Genomic DNA, 27530 nt, shown 5'->3' on the forward strand with positions numbered 1-27530 from the left:
ACTGCAAACCATTCATTCATATTAGTAGAAAATGTCCACATAATACAGACCTAAACTGTCATTTAATTTGGTCATTAAATAACATTATCTTTTTGGGGGGCCTTAGTCTGTGACAAAACATGTTCCTGATTGTTCTCCAGGTGTGTTTGGTGTTGATACAGAAGAAGTGAAGACAATATCAGTGATGGAGGTAGATCCTGTCACTCTAAACCCTGATGTTACTGAAGTACAGAAATATTTGTTAATATAGTGGATGTTCGGAAGCACTCGAATAGCTGAAGTCAACAGACTCACACAAACAAACTCAACATATGATGGTCCTGATGGGAGATTTAGAGACAGACTGAAGCTGGATCAGACTGGATCTCTGACCATCACAAACACCAGAACCACAGACTCTGGACTTTATAAACTAAACATTGTGAACCAAGAGACCAGCTACATGAGTTACAATCTTACTGTCTATGGTAAGAGAATCACAGTATAATTTGCCCTTATGTTGAATTATATCTTTGGCATTGTAATATTTTAAAATGTTCTATTAATTTCAAAATTCCTTTATGATGTCAATGGCTTTAATTCCATTTGGGGAAAAAAAGAGTTAAAATTTAAAATCTGCGCTAGTCACAGATATAAACACAAAAACCACATCAGGGCTGCACAATTATTGTTACATAATTAAAATTACAATTACAGCTGCTCTGATTAAGAAACTGAATTGAACTACACTGTAAAAAAAAATCCGTAAACTTTACGGTAAAAAAACGGCAGCTGTGGTTGTCGGAATTTTACTGTAAAAAATATGGTAGCAACGCTTTAGCTTTTACGGTTTTAACTTAAATTTACAGTTAAATACCGTAATTTCATTAACTGATATAATGTTAATATACCAACCTTATTGAAGTACTGAAATCTGTTTTGTACCTTTGTAATACACCTGACAACCACCAAATGCAGGTGGTGATGAGAAAGTCACACGATGAACCAAAGCCCATCACAAGCAGCTTTTAAATAATAACATATAAAGAAGGTGCACAGTGTCATTCACACAAACACCAAACACCATCATGGTAACACACATGAAACTGAAATAATGCAATAACATTCATTTAACAACATTAGGTGTAACACACAACCCTAATATACAAAACTCTAAAATAAAATATGCTATATAAATACATATTCTCCGTGAGAGCAGAGCCCAAAGCTCGTGGCCAGTGGTGTTCGGACTGGAGTTTGAACCACCGCTTCATGATATAAACGGGAATCACCCACGAGCTCTCCGGCAAGCCATCCCAGCACAGGGGAAAGATTTTAATCTCTATTGCTTTGTTCCAAGCAACGGGGGCGTCCCGGGGCTCGAAATTCGCAGGGTAGGAGGGGGTAGTGATGCTGGGTGTAACAAAAAAGGTGCCATTGTCCGGTGAGTTCCGGTTGGGGAGTTACGGAACAATCTCATATCGCACAATCTTATTAACTGTTTATCTCCTGAACTGCATCTTTCTTTACCACGCTATTCAGCGCCAATCCCGCCGTGCAGTCAATTTCACTGGTTAAGGTTAGGGTCAGGTGTGGGGTAGGTTTAGGGGTTAGCATTTTTTGTAGCATAATGTAGGAAATCAACACTTTAATTGACACAACCAATAAAATCTTTAGAATCAGCTGTGGGGCGGAGTTTGCACTGAAGTGGATTGGGGGAAAAAATTGCGCATGCGTGTCATGTGCCTGTCTGTCAATGGGAGGAAGCCACGCCCTATTTTGGAGCTCCCACCCCGTTTTGGAGTTCCCGCCCCCGTTTGGAGATCTCCAGGCTGCAGTTATACCCTTCTCTATATAGTAGGGGAATTTACCGTTAACCATTTAACAGGTTTTTACTGTAGCATTTTTACAATCTTTTACTGTTAAATTCACGGTAATTTTTTACAGTGTACTAAATGAAGTTAAAGCAGTCTGTGTTTTTCAGAGTGTTTTATGTTTCACTTCTGTTGGCACATGAAAGTGAATGTTGAAGAAAACTCACACTGAACTCGTGAACTATCATTGTTATTCATCTTTTATAAGATTTAAAGTCTTAAAATCATTCAACATTTATATAAAAGAAAACGTCTGCAATACCGATTTAAATAGTTCAACTTTTAAAATAAAATTCATGACACCTTGTGTTTTTTTTTTTTCATTCTGCTGACCTGTCTCACATATTTAAATGCAAAAATGTGTTTATTTGTGAATGGCCCCATAGTCTGTGACAAAAAATGTTTCAGTTTGTTCTCTAGATGTGGCACGTGAAATGAAGTCAGTATCAGTGATGGAGGGAGATTCGTTTACTCTACACTCTGATGTTACTGAAACACAGAAATATTTGTTGGTACAGTGGATGTTTGAACACACTCGAATAGCTGAAGCCAACATGCAGACTAGCTCTACATATGATGAGAGATTCCGGGACAGATTAAACCTGGATCAGACCAGATCTCTGACCATCACAAACACCAGAACCACAGACTCTGGACTTTATCAACTAACAACTGTCAGCAGAGAAACCAGCTACATGAATTATAATGTTACTGTCTATGGTGAGTAGAAAATTACAGCATAATTTGCCCTTCGTCTGAATTATATTTTTGTCATTGTACTATTTTAAAATGGTTCTTTTCAATATTCCTTAAATCCATATTTTATTATATTGATGGGTTTAATTCCATTTAAAATGACATCACTGCAAAATTTGTCATCCACAAATCTCCACAAAATTCTTTATCATCAGAAAGATCGTCAAGCTCAAATTGTGTGTGGTCCAGCTGTGCGATGAACAATTCAACTGTAAACCAGACTAAGGATGCCAACATTACTGAACTCCATCAGTCGAGTTCAGGTATGTCACAGAACTCTGTTGAATGTGTTCAGGTATGTCAATATAATAGGCTATTAGCTTTGTGAAAGTACAGAAGCTAAAATCCACTGTTAAGGTAACTGCCACTTTCAGAAAAAAAAATTTCCAGCTGATGAATGATGAAAACACTGACAGCCAATCAGAATCCACCCGACTGTAAAGAGCTCAAGCATTAAAAAGCGACAGACGACAAAACTGGAGCATGTGCTTAGAATAAACATAGCATTGTCACCCGTTGGTATGGACAAACATATAGTTATCGTTATTACCGTTCTTGGTGTGAACGGGTCTTTAGTTTAGGGAGAAACTGAATCAGTTTTGGGCCAAACATGGTGTTGATTCATGTTACTGCTTTTGGGTGCGGAGAGAATTGACAGCATAATCCAGGTAAATCCAGTAAAAAATTTATTTTTTCAATCAAAACTTACATTTCATTTAGAGATATAGAGCATGACCTGTTTGTGCATATGAGGGTTGGGTGCATTTGCGTGCATTTTCTTCTATCATTTAACAGGAACAGAGAACAGACAGCAGACGAGTGACAGAGAAGTGTAGTGTGTTTGTTTGTTTTTTGGTGGGGCTGGTGGGGTGGTATTCCATGCTGCTCTAGAGATCATTAGCACTCAAGGCAAAAAAAAAAAAACATGGAGAAAGAACCACATAATCACACAGATTCCTCGGGGAGTCCTAAAAACGGTCTAGAATCGCTTATGTTATGCAATCCTAGCTAATGTTATTTAGCTAAGCAAGGAAAGTGTGCATATGTGCACATATGTGACCCTGGACAACAAAACCAGTCATAAGGGTCAATTTTCCGAAACTGAGATTTATACATCATCTGAAAGCTGAATAAATAAGCTTTCCATTGGTATATGGTTTGTTAGGATAGGACAATATTTGGCCGAGATACAATTATTTTAATATCTGGAATCTGAGGGTGCTAAAAAATCTAAATATTTAGAAAATCGCCTTTAAAGTTGTCCAAATGAAGTTCTTAGCAATGCATATTACTAATCAAAAATTAAGTTTTGATATATTTACAGTAGGACATTTACAAGACATTTATCTTCATGGAACATGATCTTTACTTAATATCCTAATGATTTTTGGCATAAATAATCGACCATTTTGACCCATACAATGTATTTTTGACTATTGCTACAAATATACCCCAGCGGCTTAAGACTGGTTTTGTGGTCCAGGGTCACATATGCAAAGTTTGTGGATGCTCAAAGTCCTTTGAAGTGGATGCAGTAAGTCTATTTGAAAGAGAAATAAATGCACACTTCTGATTCAGTGCTTTTTTTTTTTTTCATTTCAGACTGCATCCACTGTTGTGGATTTACTGAAACTGTAATCCGATTGGCTCTCTCTGCTCTGGTGGGCGTGGCTGCTGTTGCTGTACAAGAAGTGAGCTGAACAGGACAGAAGAGACTCAATATCTTTCTCAGACCCATGGAGCAAAATCAGACCAACAGTGTGAACTGAGCAGAAGGTTTAGTTCAAGATATGTTTGCTGAAGGTTACTGGTATAATCCAAAAAATGAATCATGCATCACTAATTTTCTATGCCTTCACAGCTATTTTTAACAGATTATGTTTAAGTCATTGGCCATTTATTGATTGTATCTGCACAAAATATGATTTTGATTCATTTATAAAATTATCTAATAAGCTCTCGTTTCTGTTGCACCCTTGAAATGACTCTCACAGTGGAAATTAGTGTACATTTTAATGAAGATTCGGTTTTTCAAGTTTTTTTCTGTTCTACTGTCCACTCTTATAACATCATTAAACATATAATTCATTATGTAGTAGTTGTATAAGTGATTCACTGAATTCACGTAGCCTAATACACTAGCAGAAGTGAAACCTGATGACATTTATCTGTATAGCAATATGGTTTAGTCTGAAGGGTTGACAAATTGTTTGTGAAGGAGTTCAACCAGAATTAAGGACACTTAAGTGCCACTTCAAATCCTCCTAGAAGTCCAAAGCAGTTTAATTTATTTTAAAGGAAACAGATCTGATTAATAGGAATGGAGAAAACTCTTATGCAGAATTCTGAACCGTATACTAGAGTAACCTACCTATTATCTCTGCCTACTTACAGCCACTAGGCGGAGCTCCAGCAATGTCATTTGTTATAGCAGACAGCAGAACTGCAGCATACTCAATGGCAGTGTGCTAGGAGATTGGGGTTAATGTTTCCGTGAATTGGACATTTAACAAAAATATTAAAAAAAAAAAAAAAATCTAATTGTTTTTCTTGATTATAATGGTAATTGCATTGATTTTATGGGTCTCTACTGGTAATTTGTTGCCTTCTATTGGCATGTTAAGACCACTAAATCCTAATGAAATATGGTAGGCTACACTACTGGACAGGTTTGCCAGTTTTCACTTTTTCTATGCGGTTTGGCCGTTCGTCAGATGAGGTCAGTGTGTTCAGTGTTCAGATAGATTCTTTTCTTTTACTATTTACAGCCACTAGGTGGAGCTCCAGTAATGTCATTGAATAATGAGAGCCATCAGAACTGCTCGTCTCTGTTACAACTACAAAGCACTAACAGCACAATACTGAATAGCAGACAACATCCTCACATTACTGGAAGCATGGTCCACTAATAAAGAGAAAACTCAATAAAGAAGGATGTGTTATGCATCCTAACTGTGCAGTTATGGCTATAGCTAACCAGGCAAACACAGATTTCTTGCTGGAAACATGCTGGTGGGACAAGCTGTAAACCCATGACCCTTGGCCCCAACATGCAACTCTAAAACATCATGTTATACAGTTCTGACGGGTGCTTTTCTAGCATGCAATATTTTTGCGGTCTATAGAGAACACTATAAATGTAAAATCTATAAATCTGCTATAAGTCAATTTAATAGTACGTTATAAAGTATTTAATGGTTCATTATAAATTATTAGGCAATATGAGCTAAGAGGCACAGAATTCCTTTGTGTAGTTTGGTTGTTTCTTTGTGTTTTATTATTTATACATTGTATAAAATGAATATGTATCCACTAAATCAAAGATATTGTGGTATAAACAACATGTAGAAAGCTATTTTTTTTTGTGATGTGACAAGAAAACCATAACAGGAAATGACTTCACAGATAGGACCCCGTAGGCCTTCATCATGACTATGTGTAAAGGTCAATAAGTCTCAAATAAAATAATTTAAATAAATAATTCAACATTCCTACAACATGGCAAGAATAGTTTAGATTCACATGCCAAATGGTACAACACCAAGACACTTGAAATTCATGTTTTTTTGTTGTTGTTTTTTTTCAAAACTATTTTTGAAATCACACCTAGACCCCCACTCTTCCTGCTTTTTTTTTTCTTTTCTTTTTTTTTCTTTTTGTATATCAACATATCTTGTTATTGTCTGCCAGTGTCTGGGACAAATTCACAAATTTCTTTAGCTTTTACTGAAATATGTTAAACACATTTCTGTCCCCCTCACTTCTGAAATGATGGCTACGCCCCGGTGCATAACTGAAAGACACAAAGGCGTTCGCTGACAATCAAGCGCGTTCACAGACGCGCGTGCACACTCTGGCGGCGCGCGGAGAAGTTCAGATCATCTGACTGAAAGTTACGTCGTGTGTTATTTCTTTACAGACCACGAAGCTACAAATTCCCGTTCGTTTTTAAAATAGGCTATAATTGGTTAAATATCTTCATAACCGCACGGGAACGCTCCTCAGCAAAGTTTTAGGAAATTCGTTTTTACTTAAGGGATTTGTTTTTTCCTCCCAGAAACGTTAAGTGATGTCTCAGTCAAAGAAAATATTTTATGCATTTGTTTGGTTCTGCTTGCATTTTGAAGGCCGGATTGGTAAGTTATGCATGTTTTATGGCATCAGCTCTTTATATTAGAGATAAACCAGTCCGATATAAAATCAAGAATTACTCCCTTTTGCCTTTTGGGGGGTCATTAGTTCGTTGATCAGCTACCATTTTACAAAAGCATCTTAGCTGTTTTGTTTCTGGTCCACGATGATCTACCTTGTACCAGGTAATAAACATTTTGGACCAAATAATATGTGATTGAGTGGCAGTTCCTGTTCCATTGTTCTCCAGGTGTGTTTGGTGTTGAGCCCGGTCAAATTAAAACAGCAACAGAGGGAGATTCTGTCACTCTACAAACTGAGATACGGAGAGGTGAAGATCTGCTTTGGATGTTTGGACCCCGAGAGGTTCTCATTGCTCAAGTCAGAAAGGAGGCTGGAGTCTTCAACGTTTATGATGGCGCTGATGGGAGATTCAGAGACAGACTGGTGCTGAACTATGACACTGGATCGCTGACCGTTAAAAACATCAGACCTGAACATGCTGGACTCTATAAACTAGAGATCATAAGTAATACAGTCTCACACAAAACATTCACAGTTTCTGTCTATGGTGAGTAGAGAAGCAGTGTTGTTTGTTCTTTATATTGTGTTTACTAAATAATTCTCAATACTCTAATATAAAACTTTTTTTTTTCAGTAAACTTATTCTAATTGGTCATTTCATATCATTTTCCAGCTCGTCTTCCCATTCCTGTCATCACCAGAGACTCTTCACAATGTTCTTCTTCATCATCGTCATCATCATATTGTTCACTGCTGTGTTCAGTGGTGAATGTGAGTCATGTGACTCTCTCCTGGTACAAAGGAAACAGTTTATTGTCCAGCATCAGTGTGTCTGATCTCAGCATCAGTCTCTCTCTACCTCTGGAGGTGGAATATCAGGATAAAAACAACTATAGTTGTGTGTTGAACAACCCCATCAGCAACCAGACCACACATCTGGACATTAGTGAACTTTGTTGGCCATGTCCAGGTACGTCAATGTTGATATTAGAGATTATTAAGTATGCAATGTAGACATTTTTCAAATTATTTTGAATTTTTCCATATTTTATATCTAATTCTAGCGTATACGATTTGTTAGCATTGCGTGATTTGAGTAGGTGAGATGCAATCAATGGTAAACTGCACACTGTGGCGGTCACACTTATCAGTTTGAATCTCCACATCACAAATTTAGACCACGTAAAAAAGACAGTCTGTGAACATCTAAATATATTCATTGTAAACTATATTGTTCATATAGTTTCTCTGTGTTCTCTTATGTTCTCCAGCTCCTCTGCCGATTCCTGTCATCACCAGAGACTCTCCAACATGTTCTTCATCAGCTTCACACCAGAATTGTTCATTTTTATGTTCAGTGGTGAATGTGAGTCGTGTGACTCTCTCCTGGTATAAAGGAAACAGTTTATTGTCCAACATCAGTGTGTCTGATCTCAGCATCAGTCTCTCTCTACCTCTGGAGGTGGAATATCAGGAGAAAAACACCTACAGCTGTGTGCTCAACAATCCCATCAGCAACCAGACCACACATCTCAACATCGATCAGCTCTGTCAGCCATGTCCAGGTACATAAACTGTGATGTTAGAAATGTACACGAACTTGAATTTTTTTAGTGGTGTTTTTGTCTTTCCTCAGGCCGCGTCCACTGTTGTGGTTTTACTGAAACTGTGGTCCGATTGGCTGGCTCTGTTCTGGTGGGCCTGGCTACTGTTGCTGTGCTGGTTTATGACATTAGATCAAGAAGATCTTATCAGAAGAGGAGAGAGCAGACACCGCATGCAGATGAATATGATGATGTTGCAGCAGGTCACTAGGGGGCAATAATGTTGCTCTGTTCTTTACTCTTTTTAGGAATATAAATAAGGAATATTCCAGGTTAAATGCATCTCAGAATCAGTTGACAGCTTGCATGCTGTCAATCATACATACAGAATAATAAAATCCACAGTAATCAAAACATGAAAACCAATGCTGTAAAGTGTTTCCTAACTTGTCATATTGCCATCTGGTGGTTATATTAGGTACTTTTTGTTTTAATGTACATATGCCTGTTTTTTTCTTCACTTTTTAATGTAAAACTTTTATACTTTTATACCAAGAAGAAATTATTTTTATTGGTTCATAATAATATTTTTATATATTTTTTTTAAATGTTGTCATAAGAAATACTTTATATTGTATGAAAAACATGTTTGACTGACATATTGACTGACAGCACTTTGGTCAGCCGTGCTTGCTGTTTTTAAAAGTGCTATATAAATAAAATGAACTTGAAACTTGATATTAACTTGTCATATTGCCATCTGGTGGTTATATTAGGTACTTTTTGTTTTAATGTACATATGCCTGTTTTTTTCTTCACTTTTTAATGTAAAGCTTTTATACTTTTATACCAAGAAGAAATTATTTTTATTGGTTCATAATATTTTTTTATATATTTTTTAAATGTTGTCATGAGAAATACTTTATTGTATGAAAAACATGTTTGACTGACATATTGACTGACAGCACTTTGGTCAGCCGTGCTTGCTGTTTTTAAAAGTGCTATATAAATAAAATGAACTTGAAACTTGATATTGATTTTTTTTTTTTCAATTTAACTGTAATATCCAGCAAATTCATTAAAGATAAAAAATGTCTTGAGAATGTATGATTAATTTATTTACCCGTTATATTTCAGTCTTGCTCGACCTAAATTGCAAACTCAAGTTTTTAGATAGGTATGCTTAAATCAAATTTTCCCCCAGCAGTTCCAATACTTGCACCCCAAAAAAAACTGTAATCAAAAGTTTTTGATAATTCACTTACAAAATTATTTTGTAAAAGTTCAATTTCTTCCATGCAACTATTTCAGTTACATCAGAAAATGTTTTATATGAACAGATGTTGTCAGATGTTACAAGACAGAAACATACTATAGATTAAAAAGACTTCAAACAGGAAAAGTGCAGGATTTATACAATTAATTTTATTTTCCTTTAACACCACAATAGAAAGCACTACTACATCAGTGACCAAATATAAACTCAAAATAAAAGAATCAAAAGAATCTTTCAATACATGGCCACAAATAACATTAGCACAGACAAAACGCATAAGCATTTAGTTTGGATGTACAAATATTCTGTTCCACATTTGAGTGAAATTCCTAACTAACATATTTTAAAGTCTCTGGAATATGATTTTCCTTTACTTACTCTATATGATTTAAACTGAAAGCATTTGTGTGTAAAATGTCAATGAAGGTCACTGCAATTTTGGTTAAATTTTTAACAGGAGTATTCACTTGCAAAACACATCATTCAAAATAAGTGCTTCCCTCACATGATCTATTTATATTAGGCAATTACAAGCAGATTTGTTGTGTTTTCATAGTGTTTCTTATAGACCAAGTTGAGACATTCACATACACTAATGAATGCCTTTGTTTCTCCGTGTCCAGTCTCCACTCATCTCATGTCAACTGCTGCTGGAACTTTGATGATCATGGCTACAGGAGAGACAGAAAAAGCAGTTAGGATCTCCCGGCAACTAATACATTTGTAGAGTTAACAGGTGAATTTAATTTATTTCAGTTACATCAGAAAATGTTTTATATGAACAGATGGCAGTTATAAAAAATAAAAAACTGAATTATGTGTCATCTGTTACAAGACAGAAACATACTATAGATTAAAAAGACTTCAAACAGGAAAAGTGCAGGATTTATACAAAGTTTAAATGTTTTACTTGTAATATAAATGTAATTTGGTAGCCATAGTAGAGAAGATGATAACCGATTGACTGAAATGATCAAAACTCTGGTTGCAGAATTTAGAACAGGCTGCATTTCTTTTTATTGAGAAAGTGGGACAACCAGACAAGTTTATTACAATAATCTATTCTTTATGTTATGAATACATACACTGTCTTTTCTATTCATTAACAGAGAGAGAACAGTTCATAGAATAGCAATATATCTGTATGAAAGCACTTATATGGACGTTAGGTCCAGTCAGACCAAACACTGCTTAGTTAACATTTACTTTTATTTACTAGGTGGAAATTAATCCATATTTAGTCAAAATGTAATAATGTAATGCAATAAACCAGTTTTGAAGGTGTAAGTATAAAGCTGAATTTCACCCATGTAATAATATCCCAAAAATATCAGTTGAAGGACACATGTAAATGGAGAACTACAAAGGACCTAAGACTGAGCCCTGTGGCACACCACACTTTACCTGTGTCACTTTTGGCATCTCCTCATTTACAAAAAATAACATGGTAGTTATCTGACAGATTAATATTTTAAGCAGGCAACCACCTGTCCACAAATGCCAATATGATTCTTAAGTATGCTCAGAAATGTCTTGATCTATAGGGTCAAAACAGTGCTAAATAATAATAGAAGATACTATCCTAGTCAAGTGCTAAAAAAGTATTTGGTTTGAGGAGTATGCGCACAACTGGAGTAGTAATAGCAATACTCTTTTTTTATTCTAAATGGCATAGATTTCTTATGAGTTTACAATTAAAACTTGAGGCTTTCTCACATTATTTCGCACAGTCAACTGAGAATTAAGTTCTCTCATGTCCAGACAGAACAGGTGTAGAAGTATATTGGGGGGCGATTTGGTATGTTTTGCGTGTATGTTTTTTGTACGGTAGGTGGCGTTATGAGTCTGTGTCGTCCCGCGTCACGTTACCTGCCAGACGGAAGAATCAGCCATTTCGAGCTGTGCGCTCTCTTGTATTTGTAACATTAAGGGAACGTAAACCATTTTCCACGTCGTTCAAATCTTAAAGAATACTAGACTTTAATCTTAGTAAATTCAAAATTGTCTCAGTCATTATTTAGCCGTTTGTTAGTAATTATCGCTATCAATCTGGCTGGGTGCGGCTGAGAAACGACAACACGACAGGTTTATATGGATATTTGTAGCTACGATCTTCATCTTTTTTAAGCTCCAGAAATTTCACAACTCTACAATCAGTATGGGCATCGCGAATTTGATGTTGCTTGTCTTATTATTCGTGAACGGTAAGTAGTAATTAAATTTTTGTAGCTATAACACTTTCGGTTTTAATTAATAGAACCGGAAATAATGCGTATTTGCTTTTATACGCGTATTTTCATACTGCTTGTGGTTTTTAACATGCTCATAGCGATTGTTTTTTATTTGGATATAAGGCAGAGAATAAAAATGGGGTATGTTCTGAATTCTGCGCTATTTACCTTTATAAATCCTCGGACGCCACTGGGTTTCAAGTTCAGGCCTTGCAGCGATAATACCAGCCTTTTGGAGATTGATGTCCAATTCACGTCGGGGCTTTGAGAACTGTGTGTGGTATATGCTACTTGGGTCAATTGAATTATCGTCTCTCCGGTGTCCATTAGTGCAATCTGTGCGATTTTTGTTTAATAATCAGGATTCCGAGATGCCAATAGGCCTTATGCTTATTCGTCACAAATCTTTATTCGAGTTTCGTCTGTATTGCAAATATTTAAAGATTTGGGGTCTAATTAATTTTGTTGATGCAATCTTTTTTTTTTGTACGACTGTCATGGCTGTTTTAAAAGATCAGTTGTTTTTGCTTTATGTCATGTTGTAGCCAATGATGTAGCCTACCATTCCTGCCTGCTTTGTTTTCTCAAATGTGTCTTAATCATAATCATAGATTGTAAACGGATTATAAACGCGATGATTGGACTACGTATGATGGTAGTGCGTTATTTATGTTGCGTGTCGGCTATATTAGTTCATCGTACAGTACAGTTCGTCGTGATTAGCTGCACAAACCGGTTTTTCATGAATTTTTGTTATGTCGTACTATGGGACAGCTAGATTTAAAGCTGAAGCATCTGTATGAAAATAATATATAGCAAACGTTAACCTTGTTCATTCTAATTCTATATGATGTATGGCGGACTAATACTAAGCAAAATGTAAATAAACTTTCATTCAATAACTAAAAAATAATTATTATTTATAAATGTAATATAATTGTCTATGTTAAGAATATTTCGGGTTAAATACATAGCCTAAGTTAGCCTATATTATTAGCATATGCCGTGCTGATGCTTTTCACAGATTTTTTTTTTTAATCGAACGCGCACAAATGCCTTTACATTAATGTACTTACAGTGAACATCCAGTAGGATATCATACATCACTATGACAACTAGTATGCGATTTGTTGCGAGGGTATGCGAGTGAGCTCGTGCAAAGGTCTAACAACCTCAATACACAAGGGGGCGAAAGAGGAACATTAGGCTATCTATGCATCAAACCGGATGTGTTTTTATTCAGGTGAGTTCACATATTAATTTTTCTAATCAAGTTATACTATTTTTAAACTGTTTATCTGAAATGATATTAGTTAACATGGAATAGAAAACTGTGCGCTCTGCTTTGTTTTCTCAAATGTGTCTTAATCATAATCATAAATTGTAAATGGATTATAAACGCGATGATTGGACTACATATGATGGTAGTGCGTTATTTATGTTGCGTGTAGGCTATATTAGTTCATCGTACAGTACAGTTCGTCGTGATTAGCTGCACAAACCGGTTTTTCATGAATTTTTGTTATGTCGTACTATGGGACAGCTAGATTTAAAGCTGAAGCATCTGTATGAAAATAATATATAGCAAACGTTAACCTTGTTCATTCTAATTCTATATGATGTATGGCGGACTAATACTAAGCAAAATGTAAATAAACTTTCATTCAATAACTAAAAAATAATTATTATTTATAAATGTAATATAATTGTCTATGTTAAGAATATTTCGGGTTAAATACATAGCCTAAGTTAGCCTATATTATTAGCATATGCCGTGCTGATGCTTTTCACAGATTTTTTTTTTTAATCGAACGCGCACAAATGCCTTTACATTAATGTACTTACAGTGAACATCCAGTAGGATATCATACATCACTATGACAACTAGTATGCGATTTGTTGCGAGGGTATGCGAGTGAGCTCGTGCAAAGGTCTAACAACCTCAATACACAAGGGGGCGAAAGAGGAACATTAGGCTATCTATGCATCAAACCGGATGTGTTTTTATTCAGGTGAGTTCACATATTAATTTTTCTAATCAAGTTATACTATTTTTAAACTGTTTATCTGAAATGATATTAGTTAACATGGAATAGAAAACTGTGCGCTAATTCACGCTACACTGACTCTGTATTGATTTTGGGTTATGAATTAGGCTAAGTAGCATTTCACAACGTTACATCGCGTTTCGCCTTGATGCGTTATTAATAATGGGGGCATTGAATAAATATTAATCATTTCCACTTTGCTGTGGTTGATTTTATCCACAGCACTTTATAAATACCTTGCTTTGGTTAAAAAGGGGAAGTAGGCTATAGCTTGCTGAATGCTTATGCAAAGGAATTTTCAAAGCTTTTGTTGGTTTGTAATGGAATGAGTGGTGAGTTTGAAGTTTGTGATGTTTTGCTGTGGTTTTCTTCATCAGTAGATACTGGGAAAATATTGCAATGTTTTCTTAGGCCTGCACTTCTCTTTTATCTATCTATGATATACTAACAAATGTGTGTTTCTAAAAATAAATCTGCTGATTTAAAGCTCCAATTTTTGTTTATTAAAACAACGCCATGGTCATTGGTTCGATTCCCAGAGAATGCATGAGATGATCAAATGTATACATTGAATGCAACACCAGTCAGTTTAGATAAAAGCATTCGCCAAATGAATAATGCATCATCTATCGTGGTTTATCACATTAATCACAAAATCATTTGAGTACCTGAATTGAACAATTTTCTTTTTAAAGAACTTATTCTTATGTAGAACAATTTAGTATGGTAGTGCAATTATTGTGTAGATGATTTGTTATGTTTTGACCAACTATCCTTACCATCAAGATCAAAATATCACAGACTGTTTATACAACAAAAACTGTGAAAGATAATCTTCGAGCAAATGTAAAGGTATTGTAGCTCAATTGCAAGTTGTTGCATGTCTAGGGCCATATTGCTGTGCATATCTTTTTGTTCCCTGGGAGTCGAACCCATGACCTTGACATTCTAGTGCCATATGCTGCCAGCTGAGCTAAAAACAAATATTGTTAAATAACCTTCATCTAGATTTGTGCTGTTTTGGGTCTTATTGACTTGCATTTTAAAGGAATAAAAGACATTTTTAAATATGAACGTATGTCATACAGGTTTTTAAATGACATAGGAGTGAGAAAGACAAAGATTTTAAATTTTAGGTGAACTTTCCCTTTAACAATGTTTTAACCAGGAATACTACTACAATTTTAGATGTGAAGAATTGAGATAAATGGTGTAGTTGTTGTCCTCAGTGCAAAATCTATTAAGTTTTCTCTTACAGTTTTATCATCAATTAATATAATTGTAATTGTGGTCTATTTTCAACAATGTGGTTAGGATTTTCTATGATGTAAAAGTTTAATTTCTAAGTGGCCAATCTTTGTTGTTAATCAGGATCCTATCAGGAAGGAAGAAAGGAATTTTGAAGCTTGGCAGTTATGAGTGTTTTTCAAGAGCCCTTCCCCCAGCGGGAGCCTTCGAAGTTAGCATAAAAAGACGTAACCGAAGACAAGAGGCCATTCTGTTTGAATGAAAGTCAGTGGAGGAGAGGCCTCAGCACGCTGAACAACCTGCTTTTGTGTGGAAACAGCTAAACACTTAAAGGGATAGAGCCCCAAAACCTAATCTTGTCATTTATTCACCCCTATTTAGCATTAATACACACAAAATGTTACTAAATCTGTTTGTCTTCTTGAAAATAGATAGCAGGGCATTAAATTACAAACCTAAGTATTGGTCTGACTATTGGAAAAACTGCTTCAAAATGTCCTGTAGTGTGACATGCTAAACTCCATTAAAAAAAAGTAAGTAGCCTAATTTAAATAACAGTTTTCAACTTTGTTTTTGCCATAAAGAAGCTGACATGGCTTTAAAATACTACTATTATTAAACGTTTTTTTTGTTTGTTTGTTTTTACTTTATTAGACTATTAATTATTTTCTTTAATTATATATATATATATATAGTATAAGTATTGCATGTGCAGTCTGGAGGATACATTAAATAATTAGTTTTTCAATTTAAATTCACTATGACTAAATGTAATGTAAGAACAAGAAAAAATGTTCCATTTTTTTATATTTTTAAGTACAGCATATCACACAGCAAGACACTTGAAATCACCTGTAAACATGAAAAACACATGCATGTACATTTATTTACAAAATTTACAATTGAAATGTCATGCGAACATGGTAAATGAACTCATTGTTATGCTTTTTATTATAGTCAGTTTGTGTTGTTTGTTGGTACTTTCCATTATGTGCCACTTGCAGAATTTTATCTCTACATTGTAGACCTATCTATTTCATAAGTCTTAAATGTGTCAATTCAGTTGCTGTTTAAGCTTCTCAGTGGGATCATTCATGTAAGTTATTATCCAGACCGCTTCTCAAGGCTTTTGGACGGCATTGTCAACTGTTACTTTTCTCAGCGCTGATATGAAAGAGCTGATCACAGCAATTTCTGATTTACAGATGAGGATGTTAAAGAATAATTTTATAGACGCATGTGCAGGGTCTTTATTGGAGCTTTATTCTTGTAGCTAGTAGATTTAAATAATCATAAGTTTGGATGTTCAAATGTCTTAAATGAGGCCCAACCCCTCCAGAGGTGTGTGTTGCTCAATAGAAATCGTTATACTGAGCCGTAAATCGCCCCCTGGTGGAAGACACCTCCTGTCTTCACCTGTATCGAAAACAATATTTACTGCCCAAAGGGCGTCAAGTCCGCTCTAGGAGCAAGAATGTCAGCGTATCGAGAAAAATAACGTCTCTGTCTGAGAAATTGTTTGACATAAGTGTACAATGTTGACTTTGTCAAGGTAATATATAGCGTATGGTTCAAATACTACCTGCAGTTTGATTCTTTACCAAAAGTTTCTCCGTGAATTCACCATCCACTGTTTTTGTCCTATGCCAGATCTCTAGCTAAACGTATGGCATTATACGAGGAATTTCCTCCGTGGTGTGTAGCACACATACAAAACACTAAACAGCTTCTTTGTATAGAAAAAATATTTCCCTTACCCTTAATTTGTTGACTGCCCGTCACAATGTATGTCGTGTATAATGCATTATCCACCGCTTCGGTCCTCAATAGTTTCTAAACGCGTATAGATCTCTATCAACATTTTTTTATTTAAAAATAAATCCTTTACAGCTGTTTTAATCCGCCTAAATGGCTCAACAAATAACGTAAATATCTTACTATTTAATTAAACGGAAGAAAAAGATCGTCGTCTCTATATGGTCGTTATACTGAGCCGTAAATCGCCCCCTGGTGGAAGACACTATTGTCTTCACCTGTATCGAAAACAATATTTACCGCCCAAAGGGCGTCAAGTCCGCTCTAGGAGCAAGAATGTCAGCGTATCGAGAAAAATAACGTCTCTGTCTGAGAAATGGTTTGACATAAGTGTACAATGTTGACTTTGTCAAGGTAATATATAGCGTATGGTTCAAATACTACCTGCAGTTTGATTCTTTACCAAAAGTTTCTCCGTGAATTCACCATCCACTGTTTTTGTCCGATGACAGATCTCTAGCTAAACGTATGGCATTATACGAGGAATTTCCTCCGTGGTGTGTAGCACACATACAAAACACTAAACAGCTTCTTTGTATAGAAAAAATATTTCCCTTACCCTTAATTTGTTGACTGCCCGTCACAATGTATGTCGTGTATAATGCATTATCCACCGCTTCGGTCCTCAATAGTTTCTAAACGCGTATAGATCTCTATCAACATTTTTTTATTTAAAAATAAATCCTTTACAGCTGTTTTAATCCGCCTAAATGGCTCAACAAATAACGTAAATATCTTACTATTTAATTAAACGGAAGAAAAAGATCGTCGTCTCTATATGGTATAAAGCGCTACTGTATCATCCAGTTTCAATTTTAATATCGCAGCCAGACAATCGCACACCAGTTTCCGCATTCTGCTCGTCCGCTCTCTCGCGAGATTTCATTTAAAACTCAAGGATGAAACTACTTGTTTATTTGGAATGAGACGGGTTTTGTTTTTTTGGATTTGGATCCTGCCTTACACATGCCTTACCAGATTTCTGAAATGGTTTGTAAATATAGTGTATTATATTACTATAAAAACAGTAGTCTGACCATAATTTATTTCCCATATAACACGCAATTTAAGTAAAATACACTCTAAAAAATGCTGGGTTGTTTTAACCCAACTTTGGGTCAAATATGGACTAACCCAACTGTTAAAATTAAATTACATTTTTCAATTACATTTTTAACCCAAAAGTTGGGTTAGTCCATATTTGACCCAAAGTTGGGTTAAAACAACCCAGCATTTTTAGAGTGTACATTAACGTGTAACACGTACTATGATTTTCACTGATACAGAATGTATATTTGTGCATATATGCAAAATATTTAAAATATTGAATGGCTTATTTTTCTCTTTTTTTATATTTAAGGTAGGCTACAGATGCATGTGGATGTACATTAAATTACGTTTTGTTTAAACATATTTAGCATGTGTTGTGTATTCTATATTTTTGTGCATGTTTATATTTACATTTATATATCTTTTTTAGAGCTATCAGTGTATATTTAGTAATATACTAGATTTTTTCTTCTAAATGTGGGGCTTATTTAGAGTTCTGCGTAGAAAAATACTTGTAAACTGTTGCAGATGGCATGAAGCTTATGATCTCAGCTGAAGAATATTATTGTTATACTGGTGTTTTCTTTGTTTCTGGTTGTTCTCCAGGTGTGTTTGGTGTTGAGACAGATCCAGTGGAGATACGTGAATTGATGGAAGGAGATTCTGTCGTTCTAGACACCAAGTGTATTACCAAACTACAGAAAGATGATGAGATAGTGTGGACGTTTGGATCTAATGTCATAGCTACAATCAAGGCCAATAATCCCTTATTATATGACACTGATGATGCAAGATTCAAAGACAAACTACAAATAAACGATCAAACTGGGGACCTCACCATCAGAAACACCAGAACCACACACTCTGGGTTTTATGAAGTGAAAATCACCAATATCACTCACATTTCAATTTCACATTTTAGCCAGAAGGTTTACCTTCACTTGTGCCAATACACTTTATACTGTCTTTTATTACTCTTTCTGTGCTTACTTTCAGGTGAAGATAAAGGAAATGGGGTACAGGATCCATTGAAAGGACAGCAATAGTTCAGTGCTTCTGTAACATAAGCTGTGGATGAAATCAACCTGTGTGCTGCTGAGTTGTGATAGAGAATAGAGAATATGCTTACATATGTTGTACATTCGTTGGAACAGTTTGCACTACATGCTGATCAATGATCCTATTACTTTATGGTGCGGATGATGCAAGATTCAAAGACAAACTACAAATAAACGATCAAACTGGGGACCTCACCATCAGAAACACCAGAACCACACACTCTGGGTTTTATGAAGTGAAAATCACCAATATCACTCACACAACATACAGGAGATTTAGTGTTACTGTCCTTGGTAAGCATTCTTTTATGACAAAGAGGAACATATTTTAATACTTAATTTTTCTAAATGAAATGCAGTGTTTGGGTCATACAGAATGTTTGTTTTAATTTAACATATATGTGTGTATATATAAAATATATACAGTGTATATATATATATATATACAGTGGGTACGGAAAGTACACTTCTTTTTTTGCGTATAATTATAAGATATTGTACCTGTTATTGATACATATATAATCATGGTGGCTGGTGGGACCGTTGACTGCAGCTTTAAAAGTTTTAGATGCAAATTCTTTAGATCACCTGACATCTAAAGGTGTCATTTAAAAAAAGAATAATAAAGTTTTCCTTAGTGATTGATTCATGCTTTAAATGGGATTATAAAAGGAGATTGTGTGATAGATGTTTTCTTCATGTGCAAACGACTTAAGGGATGAGCCTGTTTTGTGGTTAAAATCTGCAAATGCATTTTTTTTCCATACTGTTATGGAAACTTTGTGCCTCTTTTTTTTATTTTTATGTTGGTTCTATCTAGGTTGTAATTGAAAATCTTGATGCCTTTTTGTATATTGGGAAATATCTGGAATAATAAAGAAGGAACATATATGCAGCAACATTAATCACAATTTTTCTCTTTCCGTACCCACTGTATATATGTATATATATATATATATATGTATTTTTTATGGAAAATATTGTCTATATTTGTGCTTTGTCATATTACAGATATTTAATGCCAATGTTGAAATAAATATGTCGATGTATTCGTTTGTAAATAATATTTTATTTGCACTTGTGATTTTTTTTTCTGAATGTGTTTTTTTTATATATATATATATTAGAATTATTGTCAGAACACAATCATTAACATCATTTATTTATGTGCATTATTCTACATGTATTTCAGATGCGATTCCTACAAAAGTTTCAGTAACGACGGGAGAGTCTGCCATTTTACAGCATAATATTGCTGATATACACATTTATGATGTGATAGAGTGGAAGTTCGAAGACGGAGAGACTCCCATAGCTCAAATCAACAAACAAAACAGTAAAAACCCCTCATATAATGAAACTGATGAGAGATTCAGAGACAGACTGCAGCTGGATCAGACCGGATCTCTGACCATCAAAAACACCAGAACCACAGACTCTGGACTTTATAAGCTACAGGTGCAAGGTACAAACATACCGACCAAACACAGGAAGTTTCGTGTTACGGTCGATGGTGAGTAGATCAACGTTCTCAAAGTGTTGTTTGTGCTAGTCATTTTAATGTTTGTAAGTAATAATTTGCATGGAGAAACCCTGAACTGTGTAACTGATTGAAGATTCATATAAACGCTTAAAGATGCTTGTCATTTATGTATTTATTTTAAAACTGACTGTCTCTCTTTGTCCATTACAGAATCTGGGTTGTCCACAGGCATTATAGTGCTGATATGCGTGTGTGTTATTGCACTGATCTTGGTGGTGGTTGGGATTTGCTGTCGGAAACGAAGTCGACAAGGCCAGTATTAACTTTGCATGCATGGCCAGTATTAACCAAAGTAAGCATTTTTAATGCAGAATTTTGAAATGTTATGTTGAACTTAATGATTTGCTGCATTGTTTAATGACATCAGTGATTGTTCAGACAATATTTATAGTATTTCACTAAATGACAGCAGAAGAATACTTCAATGATTTTGAGATCTGGTTTCAATTTCACATTTTAGCCAGAAGGTTTACCTTCACTTTATACTGTCTTTTATTACTCTTTCTGTGCTTACTTTCAGGTGAAGATCTGGAATAATAAAGAAGGAACATATATGCAGCAACATTAATCACAATTTTTCTCTGGAATTTGTATAGCATCCAATTAACATGATTTCAGTGGTGTCAGATATTGAGAAAAAAAAAGTTAATTCATTTACATGATATAGTTTAATGTTTTCTAAAAGTGTAAAAGTCTCAGAACATAAATTTTGAGCCAGTCGCTAGAAGGCGCTGTAAACTAACCTATAACAGAACATGCTGCTGCCTACAGCAGGTGTTTTTCAGCGTTTTCCCCATCAAAAAGCAAACGCACTGGTTTTTCTTTCAGCACAGCCATCGTTATGAAAAAATCATTTATGAATTTCGGAATCGGTCTTCAGTTGGGTTTTTAGCTTGTAATTCTCTGTCAGTTTGGCAGTGGCTAGGAAACCACCCATAATCAAACGGCCAGTCTTATCAGATGTATTTAAATAATCGCCGTAGTAAACTAATATTTTACTAAGATTTTCAGAAATATGAAGAATCTAGTTGTCCTCGTTTTTTTCTTGTTTTTCGCTGACGGTAAGTCGTGGAATTCTGTTCATGTTTGGTCACTTTCGTTTCATTCAATGGAAACAGGAAGTGGGGTGCATTTGTTGACATTTAAAATATTTTTGGAACTATTTTATAGCGGTAGTAAGTCGTGTATACACCTTAAAATAGCTCAAATCAACAAACAAAACAGTAAAAACCCCTCATATAATGAAACTGATGAGAGATTCAGAGACAGACTGCAGCTGGATCAGACCGGATCTCTGACCATCAAAAACACCAGAACCACAGACTCTGGACTTTATAAGCTACAGGTGCAAGGTACAAACATACCGACCAAACACAGGAAGTTTCGTGTTACGGTCGATGGTGAGTAGATCAACGTTCTCAAAGTGTTGTTTGTGCTAGTCATTTTAATGTTTGTAAGTAATAATTTGCATGGAGAAACCCTGAACTGTGTAACTGATTGAAGATTCATATAAACGCTTAAAGATGCTTGTCATTTATGTATTTATTTTAAAACTGACTGTCTCTCTTTGTCCATTACAGAATCTGGGTTGTCCACAGGCATTATAGTGCTGATATGCGTGTGTGTTATTGCACTGATCTTGGTGGTGGTTGGGATTTGCTGTCGGAAACGAAGTCGACAAGGCCAGTATTAACTTTGCATGCATGGCCAGTATTAACCAAAGTAAGCATTTTTAATGCAGAATTTTGAAATGTTATGTTGAACTTAATGATTTGCTGCATTGTTTAATGACATCAGTGATTGTTCAGACAATATTTATAGTATTTCACTAAATGACAGCAGAAGAATACTTCAATGATTTTGAGATCTGGGTTCAATTTCACATTTTAGCCAGAAGGTTTACCTTCACTTTATACTGTCTTTTATTACTCTTTCTGTGCTTACTTTCAGGTGAAGATAAAGGAAATGGGGTACAGGATCCATTGAAAGGACAGCAATAGTTCAGTGCTTCTGTAACATAAGCTGGGGATGAAATCAACCTGTGTGCTGCCGAGTTGTGATAGAGAATAGAGAATATGCTTACATATGTTGTACATTCGTTGGAACAGTTTGCACTACATGCTGATCAATGATCCTATTACTTTATGGTGCACTTCTTTTTTTGCGTATAATTATAAGATATCGTACCTGTTATTGATACATATATAATCATGGTGACTGGTGGGACCATTGACTGCAGCTTTAAAAGTTTTAGGTGCAAATTCTTTAGATCACCTGACATCTGCAGGTGTCATTTAAAAAAAAAAATAATAATAAAGTTTTCCTTAGTGATTGATTCATGCTTTAAAGGGGATTATAAAAGGAGATTGTGTGATAGATGTTTTCTTCATGTGCAAACGACTTAAGGGATGAGCCTGTTTTGTGGTTAAAATCTGCAAATGCATTTTTTTTTCCATAGTGTTATGGAAACTTTGTGCCTCTTTTTTTATGTTTTTAAGATCTACATTTTACTGTTACTCTGATACTGTGTTTACATGGGGACAGATTATGATCAACTCTTGTGAACAGTGATTTGGGTGTTGAATGTTTCCTGTTATGTAGGCCCACATATTTCTTTTTTAATTATTATTATTGTGAAATTCAAGCTTTTTTTTAATCATTGAGATTCATAAGTAATATGAATTCCAAAGTAATTGCACTTATTGTAATAATTCATTGAATTACCCCCCCCCCCTTTTTATGTTGTTCGGCTGCTAGGTTGTAATTGAAAATCTTGATGCCTTTAAAATCCCCTTTAAATGTATTGTTTAAATGTATTGTATCTATATAAATTAATTTGGTGTAGTTGTGGTGCAAATAATCATCTGTGAAACTCTTCCAGGTGTGTTTGATCCAGATGCAGATAAATTAAAGCCTGTGTCAGCAAAGGAGGGAGAATCTGTCACTCTAAATACTGATTTTAAAGTACAGAAAGATGATCTGATGCTGTGGAAGTTTGGACGAGCCACAGTCGGATGCAAATATAATCCACTTCATCATGTCCCGTGTCAAAGTGATGTGACTGCCATCGCTAAAATTGATGGAGAAACCCTTGAGGTCTCATCAGATACTGGTTACAGTGAGATGTTTAATAATAGACTGAAAATGGACAAACTGACCGGATCTCTTACCATCACAAACATCAGACCTGAACACTCTGGGTTTTATATACTACAGATTAGTAACAACACTGGGACCAAATACAGGAGATTCAACGTTACTGTTAGTGGTGAGTATCACAGGCAATTTTAAACTGCACTTTGATTTTAGTTATATATTAGAATGTTTTTTAATTATTATTTTACTATATAGTGTAAATGTATTTAAATGAGATGCAGTTAGCCTAAGATTCTCATTTTATTTGTGCCAATATGTGAGGTAGTTTCCCAACACTGTGCTAATTTCCGATCATTTTTTATTAAGTTATATATTAGAATGTTTTTTGGAATTATTTTACTATACAGTGTAAATGTATTTAAATGAGATGCAGTTAGCCTAAGATTCTCATTTTATTTGTGTCAATATGTGAGGTAGTTTCCCAACACTGTGCTAATTTCCGATCATTTTTTGTTTAGCCATTACGAAATCCCACTCGCATGTAGTTTGGATGTCAATCGCTATAGTGCTTTTGTCGATGGTGGCGGTTTGGTGTTTGGCTACGGGCTTTAAAAACTGCCGCAACAGGAACTGTGAGTAACAGAAATGCAAATCTTTTCAACAAATTTTATTAGGTGTTTCTTTAGGTGTAATTATTATAATAATAGGTTATTACAAAAGAATCTCATTGTAAAAAATACTCAAGTGATGGAAAATAGATACCACTGAGATGCATTTAAGAGGGGTTATGTGGTTTTACCTTCATTCCTATAAGATTCTCATTTTATTTGTGTCAATATGTGAGGTAGTTTCCCAACACTGTGCTAATTTCCGATCATTTTTTTAGCCGTCACGAAATCCCACTCGCATGTAGTTTGGATGTCAATCGCTATAGTGCTTTTGTTGATGGTGGCGGTTTGGTGTTTGGCTACGGGCTTTAAAAACTGGCGCAACAGGAACTGTAAGTAACAGAAATGCAAATCTTTTCAACAAATTTTATTAGGTGTTTCTTTAGGTGTAATTATTATAATAATAGGTTATTACAAAAGAATCTCATTGTAAAAAATACTCAAGTGATGGAAAATAGATACCACTGAGATGCATTTAAGAGGGGTTATGTGGTTTTACCTTCATTCCTAGTTTTGTTCGGGAAACTGAGGTCATATAACTGCTGTCAATTTACGGGGGCGCAGGAACCGGGTGAGTGTTTCCTTCAGATAATACTCAGCTTCCTGTGCTTGAGTGTGAACATAATTAATCTATAATAGTGTAAATTGACTTTTCTTTATTTCTTATTGACAATGTTGTTTATTTGAATTCTGGCTTTGTTTGACCAATGTTTGTTGATAAAACAGAATCAATGCCAAAATCAGTGATAGAGGGAGAGCCTGTCACTCTCAACACTGATCGTACTGAACTACAGAGAGATGATGTGATAGAGTGGAAGTTTGGAGGCAGCGTCATAGCAAAAATCAGCAGAGCAGCCAATAAGATCTGTCAGAAGACTTATGATGGTGCTGATGAGAGGTTCAGAAACAGACTGGAGCTGGACTGTAAGACTGGATCTCTAACTATCACAAACACCAGAACCACAGATTCTGGAGATTATCAACTACAGATTGCCACCAATGGAAAAGTGGAACTATACCGAAAATTCAATGTTTCTGTCTTAGGTGAGTAGCTCAGATTGGCTTGTATATATCTCATCATTAAGATGCACTTTATGAATGCTTTTTGTGTAGTAGGACAACAACATTATCTCTTCACATCTTCGGTGCTTATTCTGTGCTTTCTTATAGATTCCAGTCAAAACATACCTAAAGAGTCAGTTGAGTCTCCTTTGATGAGTGAAGAGAGATGCAGCAGCTCCAATATGGAGTTGGAGTTGGTATAATGCTATTAACATTGAAGAGAAATGTGTCATATATGCATATATGTTATTTGCCTCTAAAAAGTTCTACACCCATGAATGACCAAGAACTCACCATATCAGAAATGTTATGTATTCACATTATTTGTGCATCACAACTGTTTCTCTGACTGATGTGCTTATTTCTGAGAATATTCACTATATGAAGTGCAGCTAATGTATGTGAATGTTGTGTTTTTGTACATATCCTTGAGCCTGTGATGTGTTTACCGACATGCTTTTGCTGAAATAATATTTATTTACTTATGTCTAGCACTGTAATTTTCAAATTGATATACCTTTTTCTGTGAGCGTGTAAATGACTTAATCATATCTATAATGCACTTTGATTGACTGTTTAACCAAATAATAATAGAAGACACTACAGCTTTAGCACTGCTATTATGAAACACTGGAAATACAGCATTGTTGCTTTATTTTTTGAACATTTGCTGCTCAGTGAATAAAATGTGGGAGAAAATGGCCTCAATTTTAAATTTCCATTTGTGATTTGGTACATTGAGTCATATTTTTTGTTGAATATATTTATTATTATTATTATTTTTTACAAGTGTTATGTAGCCTAATAACTCTAAAAAACAGAAATTCAATCTTGACAATATTTTGTGTTTTCTATCAGTTTGTCATGTGATCAGATTTGACTATGAAATCTTAAATGTGACATGAATTTAAATGTACTTTTGAAACTGATTCGCTGCTGGTCTATATGCTTTCACTCTAAAAAAAAATGCTGGTTTAAATATAACCCAGCGCTGGGAGCTATTGTGTTGTTTTGACCCAGCGGTTGGGTTGTTTTGATTTGATTGGGCTGTTATATTTAACCCAGCATTTTTTAGAGTGATACTGGGAATGATGGGTTTGTTTTGCCTTTTAACTCTTAAATTTACAAAATATGTAAAAGAGAATTATTATATAATTGCAAATGATTTAGCATCTTTGTGTCAGTTTGTTCATTGATATTCATAGTGTATATATATATATATATATATATATATATATATGTTTATGAAGATATTTGACTTTTTGACCTTTGAGACACTTTGAAATTGTATGATGTCAGACAGTAGTATGTCCTTATTCGCAGAAGTCACGTGACTTGGTAGGTTTGTCTCGAGTCCCTCATCAGTACCGTGAATCACTGCCGTCGTTTAGTTTGGATGCGGTCAGAAGAGGCGTTAAAATGCGGAACCATTCTCTCCTTTTGTGGGTTTTTATTATTCGTGGACGGTGAGTCAGTTTTATTTGAATAAATTCAGCACTTTCGGTTTGAGTAGGCAATGAACTAGAAACAGATAATACGCATTTGCTATTATTATTTTATATCTCCAGTGTTTCCTAACATTTTTAACGATATTTACTTATCTATAAACAGATGTTGTGATGAGTCGCACTGTGAATAATGACACATGACAACGTATGTTGTGGGTTAATTAACTTGTGCACGTGTGTGTTTAGTAGTGAAAACTAGAGGGCGCTGACGGCCTTTAATATTCTGCGCATCACTATTTTACATTAAAACTGACAACACCACAAACGCATTAGTAGAATATCCCCGCCGTCAATCCAGGATATAGACAGAGCACATATTTATTCATAAAGCTGTTATCAATGTGAATTAAAGTGTTATTGTTAGGCGTGATAATCCTGTTTATTGCTTCAATAAACCGGAAATAGTAAACACGCCCTTGAGATAAACCACCATTTTCAAACTAGTAATTATCTTATCTTATATGACATGGATTACTTAATGATGTCTTTCCTACTGTTCTGGACTTTGAATGTGTAAATTGCATGACTGTCTGTAGAGGGACAGAAAGCTCCCAGATTTCATCAAAAAAATCTTAATTTATGTTCCAAAGATATATATATATATATATATATATATATA

The 27530-nt window shown here is 35.0% G+C and overlaps 2 protein-coding genes and 1 long non-coding RNA gene across 3 annotated transcripts in view; all 3 read left to right on the plus strand.

Annotated features, from left to right (window-relative positions):
- Positions 1-6450: 6450 nt before the first annotated feature.
- On the plus strand, positions 6451-20860 carry LOC107740745 (uncharacterized). The gene is made up of 11 exons (XM_016553252.1): positions 6451-6745; positions 6991-7311; positions 7438-7734; positions 8036-8329; positions 8401-8575; positions 11416-11519; positions 11621-11788; positions 18583-18769; positions 19186-19328; positions 20227-20547; positions 20728-20860. The coding sequence occupies exons 1-11, from the start codon at positions 6679-6681 to the stop codon at positions 20838-20840; spliced, it is 2190 nt and encodes a 729-aa protein (XP_016408738.1). The 5' UTR covers positions 6451-6678; the 3' UTR covers positions 20841-20860.
- Positions 20861-21854: 994 nt separating this feature from the next.
- LOC107740704 (uncharacterized) lies at positions 21855-23355 on the plus strand. The gene is made up of 3 exons (XR_001640108.1): positions 21855-21977; positions 22158-22299; positions 22528-23355. It is a non-coding gene; the product is annotated as an uncharacterized LOC107740704 (long non-coding RNA).
- A 110-nt stretch (positions 23356-23465) lies between these two features.
- LOC107740751 (uncharacterized) overlaps positions 23466-27530 on the plus strand; it is a 7770-nt gene continuing 3705 nt past the window's right edge. The window contains exons 1-6 of the mRNA XM_016553263.1: positions 23466-23845; positions 24560-24673; positions 24853-24912; positions 25068-25385; positions 25512-25600; positions 26746-26869. Of these exons, the coding sequence (XP_016408749.1) occupies positions 23560-23845; positions 24560-24673; positions 24853-24912; positions 25068-25385; positions 25512-25600; positions 26746-26869 (991 nt within the window). The 5' untranslated portion in view covers positions 23466-23559. The remainder of the gene's footprint in view (positions 23846-24559; positions 24674-24852; positions 24913-25067; positions 25386-25511; positions 25601-26745; positions 26870-27530) is intronic.

Source organism: Sinocyclocheilus rhinocerous, unplaced genomic scaffold (genome assembly GCF_001515625.1).
Source record: "Sinocyclocheilus rhinocerous isolate Xijiao unplaced genomic scaffold, SAMN03320098_v1.1 scaffold3296, whole genome shotgun sequence".
Taxonomy (NCBI): domain Eukaryota; kingdom Metazoa; phylum Chordata; class Actinopteri; order Cypriniformes; family Cyprinidae; genus Sinocyclocheilus; species Sinocyclocheilus rhinocerous.

Excerpts from the sequence above, each read along its gene's own strand:
- LOC107740745 (XM_016553252.1), top strand. The coding sequence starts at position 6,679 with ATGTCTCAGTCAAAGAAAATATTTTATGCATTTGTTTGGTTCTGCTTG. Across the intron at positions 7,735-8,035 it reads ACTTTGTTGGCCATGTCCAG|CTCCTCTGCCGATTCCTGTC; the intron begins GTACGTCAATGT and ends TATGTTCTCCAG. Across the intron at positions 20,548-20,727 it reads GTTTCGTGTTACGGTCGATG|AATCTGGGTTGTCCACAGGC; the intron begins GTGAGTAGATCA and ends TGTCCATTACAG.